General features: G+C 49.5%; 1 protein-coding gene across 2 annotated transcripts in view; it reads left to right on the top strand.

The window, feature by feature from the left end:
* Positions 1-4,622: 4,622 nt before the first annotated feature.
* Positions 4,623-19,191, top strand: part of IQSEC2 (IQ motif and Sec7 domain ArfGEF 2) — a 75,949-nt gene continuing 61,380 nt past the window's right edge. For both annotated transcript variants that reach the window (XM_054565712.1, XM_054565714.1), the window contains exon 1: positions 4,623-5,523. In XM_054565712.1, the coding sequence (XP_054421687.1) occupies positions 4,844-5,523 (680 nt within the window). In that variant the 5' untranslated portion in view covers positions 4,623-4,843. The remainder of the gene's footprint in view (positions 5,524-19,191) is intronic.

The following is a 19,191-nucleotide window of genomic DNA, read 5'->3' as shown; positions in this document are numbered from 1 at the left end:
TCTCCTGAGACACCAAGGTTGTGGGTTTGATCCCCGGTGAGGACATATTCAAGAAGCAACTGATGAGTGCATGAAAGAGTGGAACAACAAATCAATGTTTCTCTCTCTTCTCCCCCCCCCCATCAATAATGAGAGAGAGAGAGGGAGAAAGAGAGAGAGAGAAAGAGAGAGAGAGAAAGAAGGCCCAGATGCTCTAGTTTGGCAATGAATCTTCTCCAAATTGAATCAAGCCACGTCTTCCCATCTCCTCCTATCCCTTACAACACACACACACACACACACACACACACACACACACACGCACGCGCGCGCGCGCGCGTCTCTCGTGCTCTCTTCAACCAAACTACATTGGTTCCCCAGACAAGCACTGTTTTCCTTACTGTTCCTTTCCTCCCACTGGACATGGCTTCCTTCAACAGGAATTTCTCGGCTCTACCACTTCCTCCTGTAGAAATCCTAAGCTCAGCTGAAATACCTTCACATTCATAAAGGCATCCCAGCACCACAGTCCCGGTGCCTCCAGTCTAGCGCCTTGCACAGCCTGTCTTGTTAGTGCTGTTTGAGACTTATGGTTGTAGCTCTCTGACTAGATTGGGAGCTCCCTGAGGGTGCAGACAATGTCTGATTCACCAAAGGTTCTCCATCATCCTTCTCTGTTTTGTTTTTCTCCATTTATGTTAGGATCCTAGGGCTGCCATAACAAAGTGCCACAAACTGGGTGGCTTAAAACAGCAGATATTTATTCTTTCTCAGTTCCGGAGGCTAGAAGTCTGAAATCAAGGTCAGCAGGGCCATGCTCTCTGAAGGTTCTAGGGAACAATCCTTCGCTGCCTCCTCCAGCTTCAGGTGGTTGCCAGCAATCCTTGGCATTCCTTGGCTTGTAGACTCCAATCTTTGCCTCTGTCTTCACATGGCATTCTCGCTCTGTGTGTGTGTGTGTGTGTGTGTGTGTGTGTGTGTGTCCAAATTTCCCTTTTCTTGTAAGGACACCAATCATTGAAATAGGACTTGCACCAATAGAGTATGACCTCACCTTAACTTGAGTAAATCTGCAAAGACACTTATTTCTAAAGAAGATTACATTTACAGAATGGACATCGAGTTTTGGAGAATTTTATTCAGCCCAGTACGCCATCCAACATGCTCTCTATAGTCTATTTGTTTATTGTCTTTCTCCCCCTATGAGCTCTATAAAGTTAAGGATTGTTGTCTATTTTGTTTCTTGCTATATTCTCAGTGTCTACAACAGTGATTGACACATAGTAGACACTCAGTAAATACTTCATGAATGAATCTTTGTATCTGCCTGTCCCTACCCCATATGGACTCTGAATGAGAGAAGTAGTGATAAGGGCAGAATGCAATAATTGCCTAGAACATAATAAATGCTCTGTAAATGTTCTCTGGATGAATAGAAATTTGATGCATGTATTGATTTAACACTTATGGAGCACCAATTTTATACAATGTATGAGAAAAGGTATAAAGAAGTGAGAAGGAAACATATGAGTATCCTGGCTATGCCTCCGGATGAACTTAGGCAAGCCATTCAACCTCTGGGTTTTCCTTTCTCACCTGTGAGATGGAGGTAATAACAGTACCTACCTCATTGGATTGTCGTGAGGATCATGTGGGTTTGTACATGTAAAGAACTTAGCATAGTGCCTGTCACATGGTAAACACCACGGATGTGTTAGTTATTATTACTGTGATTAGTTTATGTGCTAGACTCTGTCTTTGCAAGCTGTTTTTTTTTAAGCCAGCTTTATCAAGATACAATTCACATACCATAAAATTCTCCCTTAAAAATTTATTAGTCAGTGGTTTTTAACTAACGGGGTTGTGCAGCCATCACCACAATCTACTTTTAGAACATTTTCATTCTCCCTCCCCCACTCCCAAAAAACATACCCGTTAGCAGTCACTCCGCTTTTCTGACCCATGCCCCAGTCCCTGGAAATCACTACTCTGTTTTTTGTCTCTATGGATTTGACTATTCTGGAGCTTTATATAAAGGGGAATCATACAATACATGGCCTTTTGAGTCTCTTTTAGCATAATGTTTTCAAGGTTCATCCATGTTTTAGCATGAGTCAGTACTTCCTTCCTTTTTATGGCTGAATAATGTTCCACTGTGTGCATGTGCCACATTTTGTTTATCTATTCACCCTCAATAGATGGACATTTGATTGTTTCCACATCTTGACTATTATGAATAATGCTGCTATGACTATTCATGTTCAAATTTTTGTGTGTATATGTTTTTATTTCTCTTGTGTATACACCTAGGAGTGGAATTCCTGGGTCATATGGTAACTTTGTGTTTAACATTTTGAGACACTTACAAATTGTTTTCCAAATTGATGCACCATTTTGCATTCCCACCAGCAAAGAGTGAGGGTTCCAATTTCTTCACTTGCTCACCAATACTTCTCCTTGTCTGTCCTTTTTTATTTTAGCTATCATGGTGGGTGTGAAGTGGTAGCTCAGTGTGTGTGTTTTAAGAAACTGATGTTTATTTTTCAACAACCTTATTTCCATTTTCTGTTTAGGAGCCTGTGGAAGAACAGCCTAAGACTACCCAGTGGTTATTCCTATCCACCCAGTGATCTTGGGTTGAGCGGCAGTGAACTCGGGAAGCCAGAGCAGTCTATTCACTCTGAAATTCCTCCTTGGTCACAGCCTTTGCAGCAGCAGCCTGCTCTCCCTTTTCAATCTCATCAGGATCTTTGTAGAAGTAGAGATCAGGCACGACCTCCCATGGATGCTCACAGGAGATAGTCCCGCACACGCACAACAGACCCACTCAGTGAGCTCCCTTGTCGTTGCAAGGGATGGCAATGTCCACACAGCACAGAGGAGCGTCTGTGTTACACAGAGCAATGGTAGGCAGGTTAACATAAGACGCCTCTGTGAGAGGCTGGTGGCCAGCCCTGGGATCAGTAATCACGGGAAGTCAATGGCTTGCAGCAGGCTGCCTGGAATTGGTTGGTGAAGGTTCCAGGAATGAAGCAGACAGCAATAGTAGCGGCCTTGGTGGCAGCAGCAAACCAGCACAGCTCTCTGGCCAGTATTCCTGGGCAATATGATACTCACATCAGCAGGGTTTTTCAGTGGTAACAAGGGCATGAGCTGCCAGCAGAAGCTTCTTCCAGGTTCTCTTCAGGTTTATGGTGCAGATACCATCACTTTTCCTTTTGTAGATGTGCTGTTCCATTTGAAAGTCGAGGTTGGTGCCACCTAGGTGGGTTTCTGCTGCAAGAAATTTAAGGACATCCCCCTCCTTCATCCACAGAACAGCAAGGGTTCTGGACATTGTGAAAGTTTTCCTTTCAGTTACAATAGGAACCCAGAAAAACACCCTGGGGGTAGCACATGAAGCTCATTGTGGTTTTGATCTGCATTTCCCTGACAGCTAATGATGTTGAACATCTTTTCCCGTGCTTACTGGTCATTTGTACATCTTCGGAGAAATGTGTATTCAAATCATTGTTGGGTTGTTGACCTGTAAGAGTTCTTTACATAATCTGGACACAAAGCCCTTATGAGATATATCACTCACGTATATTTTCTCCCATTCTGTGGGTTGTCTTTTCTGAGCCAAATGTTTTTGCATGGTTTTTTCCAAGACCACCCTGTGAGGTAGGTGTTATTGATAGGGAAATGAAAGTTGAGAGAGAAGATGAAATTTAAATCCAGGGTTTTTTTTCTGACTATAAAACTCATGCTTTCTCTTCTATCCCAATGTGCTCACAAAGCTGAATGAAGGCATGTTTCTGGCTTTAAGGAGTTCAGTCTGGCAGAGGACATAAAACAAGAACACAAACAAATGCACTATGAAGCAGAATTCCACTTGTCCCACGAATGCCGCAAGAGAAGTGTAGAGGAAGTGCAGTGGGAAGTCAAGAGGAGAGAAAAAGTGAGCATTTCTGGCTGGGGAAATCAGGGTCGGCTTCAGTAAGGTGGCGTTTAAGTCTCGAAGGATAGATACGGTTTCACTGGATGGAGATAATGGACTGAATGGGGGAGAACATTTCCAAAGATAAAAAAATGAAGCCTGAAGGAATATACGGAGCTTTGATCCTCAGTCTGTCTGCGATGGTGAGTCCCAGGGCGTATTGGGATGGGAGATCCTGAGGCTGCTTCGGTTGGATGGCCCAGGCACTGGCTAACCTGGGGGGTATCTGACACTTGGGATTGGAAGACCCAGGGGGATGAGGAGTCCGTGGGATGCCTGGCCCTGGGGGCTGCCTGGAATGGGGGTTCCTGGGATATCTTAGATGAAGATCTTGGGCCTGGCGGGCCGGGGATGCATTGGGACGGACTGGCAGGGAGGGCTTCATTAGGTTGCGTTGGGTGAGGACCCTGGGACCTGTGAAGGGAGCGATCTCCCGCAGCCTGTAATGGGGCTGGCCCGGGTCCCCGGGGCGGGTCCCGCTCTGGATGCTGGTGGCTGTGGCAGGTGGGGAGCGCGGGGGCGGGCCGGGAGAACTGGGTGGGGGCAGGGGCGGGGGGCGGGGGGCGGGCCGGCGGCCGGGGCGGTCCCGCGCGGCCGCGCTGCGCAGTGACTCCGCAGCGGGCGGAGCGCCGTGGGCCGCGTCCTCCGGAGCCGTGGTGCTGGCGGTGGTGGCGGCGGCAGAAGCGGTAGCCTCAGCTCCTGCTCCCCGTGCCGCCGGACCCAGCGCTGTCTCCCGGGCCCCCCCGGGCCCCCGGGCCCTCGAGCCCGGTGCGCGCCCTCGCGTCCCGCCGGCCCCCTCCCCCGGCTGGGCCCGGGGGAGGGTGGCGCCGTGAGAGAGCGGGGACCGGGCTCTCCTGCCCCTTCCCCTGTCCCTGGGCCGCCAGGATGGAGGCGGGGTCGGGGCCCCCGGGCGGCCCGGGATCCGAAAGCCCCAACCGGGCGGTGGAGTACCTGCTGGAGCTGAACAACATCATTGAGAGCCAGCAGCAGCTGCTGGAGACCCAGAGGCGGCGCATCGAGGAGCTGGAGGGCCAGCTGGACCAGCTCACCCAGGAGAACCGTGACCTGAGGGAGGAGAGCCAGCTGCACCGTGGGGAGCTGCATAGGGACCCCCACGGCGCACGGGACAGCCCGGGCCGCGAGAGCCAGTACCAGAATCTGCGGGACACCCAGTTCCACCACCGCGAGCTGCGGGAGAGCCAGTTCCACCAGGCGGCCCGGGACGTGGGGTACCCGAACCGGGACGGCGCCTACCAGAACCGGGAGGCGGTGTATCGGGACAAGGAGCGGGACGCCTCCTACCCGTTCCAGGACACTACCGGCTACCCAGCCCGAGAGCGCGACGTGGCCCAGTGCCACCTGCACCACGAGAACCCAGCCCTGGGTCGCGAGCGGGGCGGGCGGGAGGCCGGACCAACGCACCCCGGCCGCGAAAAGGAAGGCGGCTATTCAGCTCGGGAGCGGGGCCAACTAAGCCGTGGCGCATCCAGGAGCTCCAGTCCCGGGGCCGGCGGCGGCCACAGCACCAGTACCAGCACCAGCCCGGCCACAACCCTCCAGAGAAAGTAAGGAACGTGTTTGTACTCCTGCCTCTTCCCCTTTCATTCCCTCTCCAACTTGTCCAGCTGGTAAAGTCAGAACCCGGTGCCTGATTCCATGTCCTCCTGTCCTGTCCCATTCTGTTAGGAGAAGCTGGGACCCCTCATGGGGCAGAGGCCCCTTCTCTAGCCACCCCGGACTGGGTTGGCCCGATGAGAGCAGGCATCTCTTCTTTCTCAGAGCCACAGCCAGTGGGAGCCTACGGCAGTCATCGCCCCTCCACTTTTTTCACTCCCTTAGCTGTATCCTTGCCAGAGGATGGCTTTCCAATTTATTTATTTATTTTGGATGTGTTTATTGTCTGTGAAGGTGCCAACTCAGAGCCTCAAGGAAAAGAAAACCCACCTCCTTTTTTTTTTTTTTTTTTTTTTTTTTTTTTTGGTCTGTTGGGGTCTTCTCTGCAGGTCCCGAGTGCAGGCCTGATCTTGTCTCCTCTGGCAGCCTCAGCTCCATCCTTTCCGAGGGAGGCAGGTGGGGGGGACCAGAATGGCTGCTGGAGGCTGAGACATCCATCTGAGGGGAACTGCAGCACATCCTGGCCTGGGGAGCAAAGATGGAGGCCTAGTCCGTGGCTAGTTCCTCAAAGACCACCCCCTCTCCACCCTAAAGAAAAACACTGCCCAGTGAAAGAGCATACAAGGAAGAGAAGTCTACAGAGCTTCCCTCTTCTTGGATCAGGGCCAGTTTCCGTGCAGGGGTCTGTGTGTCTTCCTATGTGGGACACCTGGGCATTATCTCGGGTTGGGGGCCATGGGCTGGGTCCACTTCTTCCACGCGGATACCACGGTAAGCTGCTGGTCAGGATAAATGTCAGGCTGAGAGATGTTAAATTGATAAATGTCAAGGGCATGAAGACTCCCAGGACTGCCCTAACGGCTCCCTGATTTCTCTTCTGCTGGATGGGAAAGAACACTGGACTGGGAGTTAGGAGACCTGGGTTCCCCTTCCAGCTTTGCTGCAGATTGGCTTTGTGACCTTGACTGAGTACCTTCCTCTCTCTGGCTGTCAGTTCCCCTATATCTTTTTCAAAAGCAAGGTCTGCCTTGAATGCTCTTTAAGGGCCACTCCAGCTTAAATATGATGGTTCTGTAACTAATCCAGCCACACTACAGAGCAAGTCTGAAGTCCTCTAGCGAATGGACAGCCTTCCCCCTCCTCTCACCGCTCAGCTGGTCCTACCATGTGCCACAACCAGTGGAGTGTCTCTCGGAGGCTGGGCTGGGGGTGGGGAAGCCTTCTGCCTCAGGAAATCTGCCGGGAGACAGCTCTCTGCAACTCCCCCGTGGTGAGGCAGCAGACTGGGGTGCTGGGTTGAGATGGCTGGGCCCCAGGAGCAGCAGCTGCAGCTCAAGGGCCCGACTGGGCTCCACTGCAGTACACCCTTGGCTGAGTTTTGGTGGGGGCTGTCCTAGGGTAGCCTGGGGACCAGGGAGATAAGCTCTCCTGACCAGGCAGGGCTGCTGGGAGCCCATTCCTGGAGGACTGACTGCATGAAGCTTGGGGCCGCACGCTGGAGGGAGGGTCTGGATCAACCAAGCACAGTGTCAGTATTTCTTCAGGAGAGGGCCACGGTAGGATGACAGCAGAGAGGGACTGGCTGGGCGTTGTGGTCCTCAGCCTGGCTGTGGACTCTGCTAGGGTGATCAGGCCTGTGACAGAAGAGGCAGCTTCATTATGTGTAGCTCCAGGGAATAGAACCAGGAGCAGTGGGAAAAATTTGGGATAAATCACGAAGAACTTTCCAACCTGGCTGGCTGACGACGCAGCGGGCTGCCTCAAGAGGTAGGGGTGGGGGCTGGCTGGGCATGTCCGGCAGAGGCCCAGTGGGGGTCGAGGAGAGGTGGAGAAAGCACAGGTCCTGAATCGGGTGTAAAGCCCAGCAAAATGGCCTGGGCCTCCCCCGATTCCAGGATTCCATGACACTCAGACTCTCCATCCTGCAGACGTTGGTTTGAATCTCATGGCTGGCTGGCAGCGCATTTGCTCTTGAGCTCTGTGCTTCTGCTATCCACACAAGCCAGCCTCTCGCTCCTTCCCAGTTCTTGTTGGCTCTCCTGCGTTCACATTTCCTACTGGATTACTAAGGGGGGTTAGACAGTTCTTTGGAGTTCTCCTAACCACACATTAAATATTTGCACATCCAGTATTTTCTCTTTTGGTCCTCGCAACAGGCCCTGTGCAGTGAGCATTAATAACTCCATTTTAGAGCTGAGGAGACTGAGGCTTCAAGATGAAGAGACCTTGCTCAAGGTTATGCTGCTAGTTCCTAATGGATCTGGGACTAGAATCCAAGTCCACGTGTCTTCGACGCCCATTATTTTTCCGCTAGAGCTTTCCAACCCACAAGAATCTCTTGGCCTCAGGAACCTGGTTGGGCCACAAACTGGTAGAGGCGACAAGAACCTTAGGTATCTAGAGGATTTGAGAGGGAGGAAATGACTCTGGGACTAGTGGGGGAGTCGACAGGGAGGAAAGAAGTCTGTGTCTCCCTCCTTTCTACTCTCCCTCCTGGCCAGGCGACAGGAGGGCCTGTTGATGCAGTAGCCATTGCTGCCACAACAGCTGCTGCAAGCGACTCCCCTGCCAGGCCTGTTCTGGGTTTGTAGAGTGGGTGAGGAGGCTGCCTCTGGAAGCTAGGGCAGGCGGGGTGGGAGTTTAGCAGCAGAGGCTGCGGCATTGGGGGAGGATAGGTAGATGCTGGTACAGGCTGGGCGCTCCTGGTCCCCAGGCTCCCTCTGGTGGAGGAAGAGGGGAGAGAGGGCCCTGGACCCAGCTGCTGCTTGTTGAGGGCCACCTCTGCCTTGGGACTTACTGAGCCCTCCCCATGACCCTGTGTGCCTGTCAACACAATCCACATTTCACAGCTGAAGCAACTGAGGGCCCAGAGAAGTGAAACGACACAGCAGAAATCACACTACCCATAGGACAGTCTCCTAATCCTGTGAACTTTCCCTCTGCTGGAGTTGATAGCAGCTGTCACACCCCCCCCCACCCCGTCTCCATACTGCCCCCCCCCCCGTCCCTGCAAGGATTCCCACATCCTCCCGCACTGTCTCTTCTGGACAAGTTCCCAGATGCCAGTATGCCTTCTGCTGTGGTCTGGGTGTGGCCTTTCTAGTACAGCAGAGAGTGAGATAAAGCCCGACCTCCTTCTGGCCACTGGTCCCCTGTACATCGGAGCTTTGCTTATTTGTTTGTTTGCCTGCTTTTTAGTAGCTGCAGACTGCTATCAATGCTCAGGGCTTTTTCCCTGGAATTGTTGTGCTCCCCTCCCCCCCAGATCAGTAGAAAAGAGCCCTGCTTTCTTTGTTGATCTTGGCCTGGCCCCCTGGCAGGTCAGGCACCTGGAATGATTTACAGGCATGCGGGGGGCCACTGCTGAGCGGCTCCATGCTGAAGAGAGCTGCGTTCCCCACACTTTGTGCACGGGCCCAGCTCTGGCTCTGCTGTAGGCGGTGGTGGGCTGAAGCTGGTTTGGTGGTAACTCTCCATCCTCTGCTCCCACCTCCTGCCCACCCTGCAAGCTGGATCCCATTAGGGAACAGCAACCAGAGGTTGCTTGACATCCAGGGAAATGTCTGGTCTACCACACAGCTGTCTCCCACATGCAGTGGGGTGTCAGAGCGCTCCCCAGAGGGGCTGAGGGCACTGGGAAGGAGGGAGCAAGCCCAGGGAGGGGCCCTGGGGAACTCTGTCTCCTGTGGGGTCTCTGGTGCCTTTCCCAGGAGGGTCTCTCCTTCTTCTCAAGAGGGAAAACCATTTATCTTCCCCCTCCTGTGTTGGGAGCATTATACTTGTGTGGGAGGAAATGATAATGTTGAGTTGAATGAGAATTAGAGGAGTCTTCCTTCTCTGTCTAGATCTGGGGCAAGAATGGGGTTGTTGTCATCCACAAACATTTCTTAGCTGCGTACACACAGCAGGAGGGGCCACCAGGCTGAGCCAACACCATGCTCTCCGTGCTCGGAAGCCCCCCTCCCCCAGCCAGAGACACAGGGTTCCAGGCTGGCCCCCCATCTCAGTGGTGCCCAGGACAAAATGCGCAGCAAGGCTGGTGAGGAGTGGAGGTTCTCCAGAGGATCAGGATAGGCTAGGCCACTGGTCAGAGACCTGGACGGGAGTGCTTTGAAGAGAGGAGGTGTCCCCTGGATACAAGCTTGCCCTCGGCTGGTCTCCAGTCTGTCCCACCCCTGCCTGCTGTGGCTTCTGAATCTGCTGGGGGCCCCGTCAAGTCCTGGAGCATGGAGAGGGGGCCATGCGTGTTCTCAGTGAGTCTCAGCCTTCTGTATGCCAGGCACCACCCTATGTGGATTTATGTAATAATAGCTAACATACTTTTACTGCATTTACTGTGTGCCAAGCACTATTTGTTCTAAGAGCTCTCCATGTATGAATTCATTCAGTCTTCACATGAATCCTTTGATGTAGATATCATTTTTAAAACCATTTTACAGGTAAGGAAACCAAGACCCGGAAAAGTTGGATAACTTACCCAAGGTTATTCAACGAATAAGGGGAAGAACTGAGAAGGAGCCAGGAACCCTGCTGGTCAGGCTCCAGAGTCTCTCCTCAGTGTTCTTACCCATCAGGCAGTACTGCCTCTTATCTCATTTTCACAGGGTCCCTGCCCGGTGGATATTAGTATTATCCTCATTTCTCAGACAAGGTAACGAGGACCAGAGAGGTGTGGTGACTTGCCTGAGGTTACACAACGGCATGGAGCCCAGAACCCTCTGGCTCCGGAGCCTGTGGTACACTGTTGCCTCCCGCAGGCAGGCAGGGTGCAAAGACATAACACTCCAGGTGTGGCTCAGGGCTTCCCCCAGCAGAGCTCCTGGGACCACTGCCCCAGTCCGGCTCCCTCTCCTGATTGGCTCACGGATTTTTGCCGTGGTCTCCCAGTAGATACCCCTTCTGCTCATGCTTCGCCAAGCCTCTGATGAAGTGCAGCCAGGCCAGGCTTTGGGCAGGGCTCCAGTGGTTTCACTCTCTCTCCTGCCCACAAGAGAATTGAAGTGTTCAAAGTCTTCTGCCTCTTTGGATGAGTCCCTCTTTGGATGAGCTCCCAACTTACCTCTCTCCTCTCATCTTTTTATAGCCCCCCTGACCGCAGACCGCGCTCCAGCCAGACTGGTTTGTGTTCCCCATTGCTAGCTCACTCAGCCTTCTGATAGCCCCTGGGTCTTTGCTCATGCCGTTCGCCTCTCCTGGGCTTCCTCCATTCAGTTCCCAGACTCGCCTCTGCTGTCATCTCTGCCATGTTTGTTCGCTGGTCCCTCCTGATGTTTGATCTATCCCTGACCCTTGAAATGAGCACTCTGGCCCTTTTCATACCTTGATGGTTATTTGTTTACATCTTGTGTCCTCTCTACTAGATTGAGAGCCCCTTCAGATTGTCATTTAACTGACATATATTGAGTGCATATTGTATCTATGCCAGGTGCTCTGGGCATGAGTGAAGGAGCTATAGGCTTGGAAACACACGGCACAGCACATAGTAGCCGCTCAATAAGTGTTGAGTAGACAAATGACTGTCAGATTAAGTCCTGGTGCACTAATGGCCACAGGTGCCTACGTTTTTCTTCATTCCAGAACTTTTATGGGGAGAGATGACTCAACTTTAGAATTCTCTTGGCTTCTCTGTGGCCTTTCCCCCATGTGCCCTGATGCTGTTTGGCCTCTGCTCTCTGGTGCCCCTCACACTCAGCAGTCTCCCAGTTCATAGAATGTCAGGGTGACAGAGTCCGGCGAGACTTTGGAGACATTTAGGCTCATCTGCCGTGGTCACCTCTTCGTCCCATGCTGTGGCCATGTTGTATCATGGTCTTGGCCCGCAAGGCAAGAATATTTTGTTCTGAAAGGAGCAAAGAGGCCTGCGTAGGACCTCTGTGCAGCCCTTCTAGTCCAGTGAGAAGGTAGTTATTTATCCATCAAACCTTTTCTCGGCTCAGATGCCAGGCCAGGTACAGTATCTTGGAGTCAGAATAAGACTCGGGCCCTCTGGCTTGTTCCTCGCTGTATTTCCTGGAAGAATAATAGCACTGGTCACAGACGAAAATGATGAATAAGTGACTTATTTCCTCTTCTGAGGTAACTCATTTCAAGCAAGATCATTTGCTAGTCACTCTCACTTCCTTGTGGCATTGCGTCTCCCTCCAAGCGTCCATGTTGAAAGCATTTACACAGGCAAGCCCGTTCTCAAGCAGTTAGAAACTGAAGTTCTCTGGGAACTTAACATTCAGAGAAAGCGTGGTGCCGGAGGAGGAGGATTTTGTCACTTAACTTTCAGGGCCTCTGTTTTCTTAAGTCGGAAGCGGGGATGAAACTGTGTTTTCTGATATGTAAGATTCATGTTGTCCCCTACAAAAATGTATCAGAAAATTCCCTGGCTGCCTAGCACACTCATCAAGCTCCTGATCAGGATAGAAAGCTGAGGGACAAGGATGGAAAATAGTATGTGAGCTCCCCTGCCCCCTAGAGGTGGAGCATAGCAACCGAAACAACCCGGCCAAGATCGTTGCATCACTGCTTTTTCAAAACAAAGATGACAAGCCAGAGGTATGCTGCTGACCAGGGTGATTCCTCTAATATTTTAGAAGGAAATCTATCATGGTTATCACTCTGTATGTGCCATTTCACTAATATCAAATGCATTTATTCGTAACTATCTGATTTTTATCCCTTTTGTAAAGGAATAATATAATTGCATATCTGGGCCTTGTAATTTCCGACTGGATTCCAAAATGCAGTACACTGCATTCACCTGAATAAAACCAGTATTCTCTATATAACCACTTTAGAATTATCATCATTATATCTGTAATAAAAAAAGTACCTAATTCCTTCCTTCCCCCAAATTTCCTTATAAAACTGGGAGGCATCTCACAAAACTGTACACATCGGCTATGCCAACCAATTCATAGGTAACCCATGTTATGGTGATTGTTGTGAGGATTAAAAGAGATGGTGCACATAAAGTGTTCAGCACATAGTATGTGTTTGCTCAGTTGTTGTAGGCATTTCTATTATTAATAATAACTTTGTAAAACGCTGCCATGGAATGGCTGGAGGGAGAAGTCATGTGGGAACTAACCACGTCTCTGAGAGAGAGAGGCCAGTCCAGTGACTATTGTGCGCTTAGTATGTGACACACCTTGTGCTGTTGCAGGCAGGGGGTTCTTTGATTAACATACAGTTCCTGGCCTCTCAGCACTCGCATTTGGATAGAGAAGATTGTCATGGGAACAGATGATTGCCATGTGGTGTTGTGCGTGCTGTGCCAAAGGGGAGCTAGGGGTTTCTGGGTACCCAAAGGAGGAACATCTACCCTGTCAGGGAGGGCTTCCTGGAAGAGGTCGTGCCTGAACTGAGGCTTGGAGGATGAGTAGGAGTGAGTTAGGTGGAGAAGGATGGCATGTGGGTTGGTGGGAATTGGCAAAAGGGAGGTTAAGGCAGAGGGGACAGCATGAGCGGAAGTACAGAGGCACGGAGGCAGCAGGGTACAGGGAGGGGAAGAGTACTTTTATCAAGTCAGTACAAACTAGAGCACAAACAGGGAGGCAGGGAGTATCTGGAGAAGGGCCTGAAGAGTTGGTCAGCCGAGATCATGAGGACACTTGAATGGCAGGGTCAGGAGCTTTATCCTGTTGGGAATTGGAAGCCAGTGTAGGGTTTTTAAGCTGAGGGGAAAAGGTGTGCATCGTAGAGTATGGAGTGAACTGTTGAGGATCATATTTTGGAGAGATCCTGCTAGAGGGCAGTTTGGAAGGTAGTTTGGAGGGCGTCCAGTGGGGAGGCTGATATGATAGTCTAGATGAGAGATGATAAGGCCTGAGCTTGGGCAGTGCAAGGAAAGATAATCTATTGGAGAAAATAAAGGCAATGACAGCACAATGACAAGTGCTGTGACAAGAGGGAAGTGCAGCCTACTGCCGGAGCTCAGAAGACTGGTGACCATTCATGACCCGAAGAGTTTTAATAATACTAAAAGTCGAGAAAGTTGGAGCTGAAAGGACCCTTATAAATGATCCAGCTCAGTTGCCCTGGCCGGGTGGCTCAGTGGGTTGGAGCATCGTCCCGTACGCCAAAAGGTTGCAGGTTCTGTTTCCATTTGGGCACATACCTAGGTGGTGGGTTCCATCCCTGGTCAGGGTGTTTATGGGAGGCAAGCAATCGATGTTTCTCTCACATCGATGTCTCTCTGTCTCTCTTTCTCTCCCCACTCTCTTTCTAAAATCAATGAGCATATCCTCGGGTAAGGATTAAATTAAAAGGAAATCATCCAGCTCAGGCTGTTCATTTCATAGATGAGAAGACTGAGGTCCAGAAAGAGAAATGACTTATAAAATACTATTCAACATGTGAGCAGAGGAGCTCTGATTAGAGGAGTCACTCTCATATTAATGCCAGTGATCAAAGCATCATTCCTTAAATGAACTATTTTATGCCTTGAAATCCTGTGGAGGCTGCAGGGATCATTATCTTTGTGTTCTACTGATGAGAAAACCGGGACTCAAGGAAGCTAGATGACTAGTGGGGGAGGAAGCGATGAAGAGGAGACATCACCTAAATAAAGGGTCTCTTGCTTCCACAGCAGACAAGCCCTCTGCCCTGGTTCAGCCCCTCAGAAGTCAGATCTGCTAAATTCATAGCTGGGGTTCATGGTCTCCCTTGGTCAGCTTAGGCCCAGCCTTCTTTTTGCTGCTTTATGCCTTAGAGGTCCTCGTTTCATGTGAGTGAGGCAGCTCAGAGGCAGTTTCTGGCCCAACAGCCAGGCTGTCACCACCCCCCATTCTGTTTTCATGGGAGAGGGCAGGCCTGTGTCTGTCATCAGTGTGTCCCCATTGCCTTGGGCGGGTGTCTCCAGCCTGGGTGCTTTTGTTTTGAGACCCCATGGTATGATACATAAAAAATGAGTGTTAGAGGCAGACAGACCGACCGTAAGTTTGAATCTAGGCTCTGCCCCAGCCCCCTGGATGACCTCAGCTAAGTTGTTTTACCTTCTCTGAGCTTTAGTTCCCTCATTTGTAAAATGGGACGACAATGCCCAATTCTCAGGTTCACCCAAGATCATTAGAATGGCACTCCCTGCTACTTTCGGGTGTTCAATAAAGAATTATTTCCAGGGGAAGAAAACCAGTGAAATAATCTGCAGTTGTGCCAAAACATATGCTCTTATACCTCATTTCATAATCTTGATTACCAGGAATTCTTCAGTTTTTATAGGAGGTAACTCATTCAAATATTTAAATAGCATATCACTCAAATAAGACAAAGTTGAAAAGAAACAAAGCAAAACAAAACAAAACAAAAACAGTCATTTTCTTCTCCTTCATGAAATCTCCCATGGACAATGACTTGAAGAATTTAGTGCTTGGCAAAGATTTGCTTCCCCTGAAAACTGGTATACTTCCTCCTCCTAATATGAGGCTGTCTTAGCTCATTGTGTCTTGGTTTCTGCCTCAGCTATCAGTTAATTTGAAGAACAGCTCTAGTATCTTTGTTGATCTCTTTCTCGAGTTCTTATTTTCTAGTTCAGTTTTTATTCTTATCTGCGTTATTGGAGTAAGCCACCTCAAATCCTTCGTGACTCAGGTGGGTATAAATAACTAATGCGTGTAAACAGATGAATGAATGAATGAATGAATGGAAGGCTGGAGCAGCTGGACTGGCAATGGCGAGGTCTGAAGGGGAACAGAGGATGGTGCAGGCTGGGGCCGCTGAGAAGGCTGCATCTGCATGGGTGACCGGTCCCAGGAGGAGTTGAGAGGTTAGTTAGGGAGGAGCCAGTCCTTTAATTGCCTCTCTTGCCTCTCCTCTAAAAAGAAGCATTGATTGGAGAACAGGTCCTCGGGTTACCTCCCTCTGGAATCATCAACCTTCCCCTTTTGTGCGTACTGACTGGGCCACTGCGGTCCAAAGAAAGAGGAGGGACTTGTTCTCAAAATTAAATCAAAGCAGTCCATTTACACAATTAAAAAAAGGCAAATAGCATGCAAGGACATATATAGTAACAAAGCCAATGCCCCCACTTCTTAGCCCCCAGAAGTACCACTTTTACCACTTAGATTTTCTGGTCGGAACTTCCTGTCTCTAAATAACATACTCCAATGGTTATTTCTTCATTTATCAACTGTAAACATTATCTATTGAATTCTCCCTGCTATGACAAATGAGAATTAAGCTTATTTATAACATCTGGCTCTTTCTTGTCCCCCCTCCTAAATTTTAATAATTATATTACTATTATTTTCTTTTATAAGTTACCTTTGTTACTTTATTAAATTTTAACATGTGATTTCTTATCCCATCAATTTTCCACAATATCTCTTGACTACTCAGTTTGTAGTTACTTGTGCCCCATCCTTCCTTCCTTCCATCTCCTCTCTGTCCTTCACACACCCCCCCCAACTTTTCTGCTCTCAGTAGTTTGGCATCCAGTGAGGCTGGTGACATTTTTATCCTGTGCTGTAATAATAATTTGGCTTCCAGTGCTTTAGCTAGACAAATTGATTTTAAAAGTTGAACACCAAGAAACACTGTGTTTATGTGATGATGACTGTGTCAATATTATTCATCGCAGGACCAAGTAATGCACTATAATTGCACATCACTTCCCACGGGTCCACTGTCACAACCTCTGTACTCCCAGGAAAATGTTTCTAGCTTCAAAAGCAAGTGAAATTTCCTTTTTTATGCTCTACAAATGGCTCAAAATTATGCCACTTTTTATTTCGTATTTGAACCAGGACTCTCTTCCTGCCTCCCTCCCTCCCTCTCTTGTTTCTTTCCTTCTTATTTATTTGCTTGGTTGCCTACTGTCACGTGGAGTTCTTGAATCCGCGAGATAAACACAACACATCTTCTGGGGACATTTTATTTGGAGATTTTTAGGAGAGGATTTTTTTTTTTTTACTTCATACTGACATATAGCATGCATATAGAAAAGTGCTCATATCACAAATGAGAGACTTGGTCAGTTTTTACAAGCCCAACATGCCTTATGTAACCAGCACTCCGCTCAAGGTCTGCTTGTCATTCACCCCACCTGGTACTCAGTGAGCCCTTGCCATTTGATGCACTTTGGGTTTTTTCTTACATAATTTCTCTGATGCTTTCTTCCCCTTCATTTTCTCTTTCTGGAATGTGTTAGTTGGATGTTGAACTTCCTAGATTGATCCTCTAGGTCACTCACCTTTTCTCCCATATTTTCCATTTTACATTTTATAAACGAGTTAGTAGAAGGTCTGACTGAGACATCTGTCTCCCCAGGCTGGTTTGTTCACTCACTGGCTTTATTTTAGGTGAACGACCAGGGGGCTGGCTGTTATAACGGGGGTCCTCCAAATGGCAGAATAAAAAGTACTTTATTTGGGAGCGCCGCCAACATGTCAGTAGGTGCCCTAATTCATCCCAGCTAGTTTAATGTCTTTAGCTAAAAGCCGTATGATATTTTGCCTAACGGTGAAGGCCAGGTAGCTTGTGCTCTGGGTCTGGGGGTTGTGTTTATGTTCAGTTTATCCCCCTGTTTTCAGCCTCTCCCTCATACCTACCATCCCCTAGTCTAGAGTCTCTCTGGGCCTCTGGTGGCCCAACTGGCTCCCTCCCCGGCTCCAAGCCCCCGAGTCGTGTCCCTTCCACTGTCCTTGCACTGTGAACAGTCTTCTGTTTGTTTTTTGCTTCCAGAAATTTGTGGCAATTTCTCACCTATTGATATCACCCTCTCTCTCGCATCTGCCTCACTGTTAGGAGTTCATACCTTATTTTATTCCTTCACTTCCATGTTAGTGGGGTCCTGGGAAACGGGAGATACAAACATTTGTGCTCTTGAGGTCCAAACTAAGACTAAAGCTACTTTTAGAAATGGTGGTTCTGTTTTCTCAAGCCAGATTGAGAATGGAAATTATTAGTAAGCCCCCAAATATCCACGCTGGATGGCCTCCTTTTGGCATGTGTTGCCTCTGGCTCCAGTCCTATCATGCGTATTCCCGTGGCAGCCTCCAGAGCACCCCTCTTCCTCAACCTCAGCCATCTAGACGGTGCAGACTAGAGAGTCCTAACTGAGGAACTGGAGACCTGCATTCCGACCCTTGCCACCGCCTCCCTCTGGATCTCTGGGTCAGCCCCTCCGCCTCTCAGGATGCCCTTGCTGTGTGATTGAAGAGGGCCTGGGTCTGCTGTGAGCTGTGCTTTGGCAGGATTTGGGTGAGTGCTCAGAGAGCAGCCCAGCCGCCTTTGCTCAGGTGGTGGGGAGCAGGGGGGCCAGAGGTGGACCCCAGGTGCACAGAAAGGGGCTTTGAGGCTGAGCCCAGGCTTCTGCAACAGCGGGCTGCTCTAGCTGCTTCCCCTCCCTCCCACTCTCTTTCTCATCATGGCTGCACCTCCATCCCTGTTCCTCCAGCCGAGGGAGGCAAGAAGGGAGGGCTGGAAAGCCGGTCCTATTTTCCTGTCTTCTCTCTCTCTCTCCCCCTCCCTCCCTCCCTCCCTCTATCTGTAGCTCTCTGTCATAGTGCTGAGCTGATCTGGGCTGCAATACCTGTGCCTAACCCCGCCTCCCCTTTCTGGTGCTCCCCTCTTCCATCCTTGAGTGATTATCTCTTCCAGAAGCACTCCCTGAATGCTCGTGGTATGGGGGACCTTGGGCTGCACTGTGTGGAGGGGAGACTGGAGCCAGGCAAGGAAGGGGGCCAAGCCTACGGGCTGATATGGGAGATAAAGGATCGCCTAGCTCTGGCAGGACCAAAGGAAGCCACAGCTGTAGCAGTTCAAAGCTTTGGCTTTGGAGTCAGGCAAACCTGGACTTGAATCTCAGCTGCACTACTTATTAGCTGTGTGACTCTAGGTAAATCACATTGCTACTCTGAGCTTCAGTTTTCACATGTATGCAATGAGAAGAATGACTACCAAGCACAACTGTTATGAAGTAATACAAGTCTCAGACCATTGTAAATGCTTAATAAATAGTCACTTTGTTCTTTTTAGGTTATTACAAGATAGAATATGCAAAGGACTAAATAAAGCTTGCTTTAGTGACTGAAAGCAGTGGGGGGTCGGGTAGGGAAGACAGCATTTGACCTTGTCACTCCTTGGGCCAAGCCCCCCAGACCCTCTCCAGCAATTAATTACCAGGTGAAGTTTACACTTTTGCTGCTGTTCAAGGCTCTCTTTGTTGCAGTCTCTGCCTGTTTTCCTTCTCTTTAAAATAAAAATGTGAAGTGATACTTGCCTCTTTATTTACTAAGAGAGAAATTTAAAAAGGGATAGATATTTCCTTTGAAGTATACAGCAATCATTATCGCCGTCATCACCACCATCCTTACCATCCAGAACTTGTCCAATGAGTAGTGGTAACAAGGACTATAGGGAGAGTAATTAGAAGCAAAAAGATAACCAGCTGCTGAAACCACCATGGCTTTTATTTTGCATCGCCAGCATTGTCTTAGCCTTGATCCTGGTGGATCCATTGCCGAAAACAGTTACACTGTCCAACAAGCGTTTTGATTTGTCCTGTGGTTCATCTAGTTGTCCTTCTCTTTTAATAAATCTTTATAAGATTTTCTAGCATGTCGCCATTACCTCTTCCACCTGTCTTCAATACTTGCCTATTTGTCACTTCTAGGTCTGATTCCTGGCTC

Source organism: Pteronotus mesoamericanus, unplaced genomic scaffold, assembly GCF_021234165.1.
Source record: "Pteronotus mesoamericanus isolate MK-2021 breed Mesoamerican mustached bat unplaced genomic scaffold, CSHL_Meso_final contig_166, whole genome shotgun sequence".
NCBI classification, from domain to species: Eukaryota; Metazoa; Chordata; class Mammalia; order Chiroptera; family Mormoopidae; genus Pteronotus; species Pteronotus mesoamericanus.
This window is presented reverse-complemented; position numbering and strand designations above follow the sequence as displayed.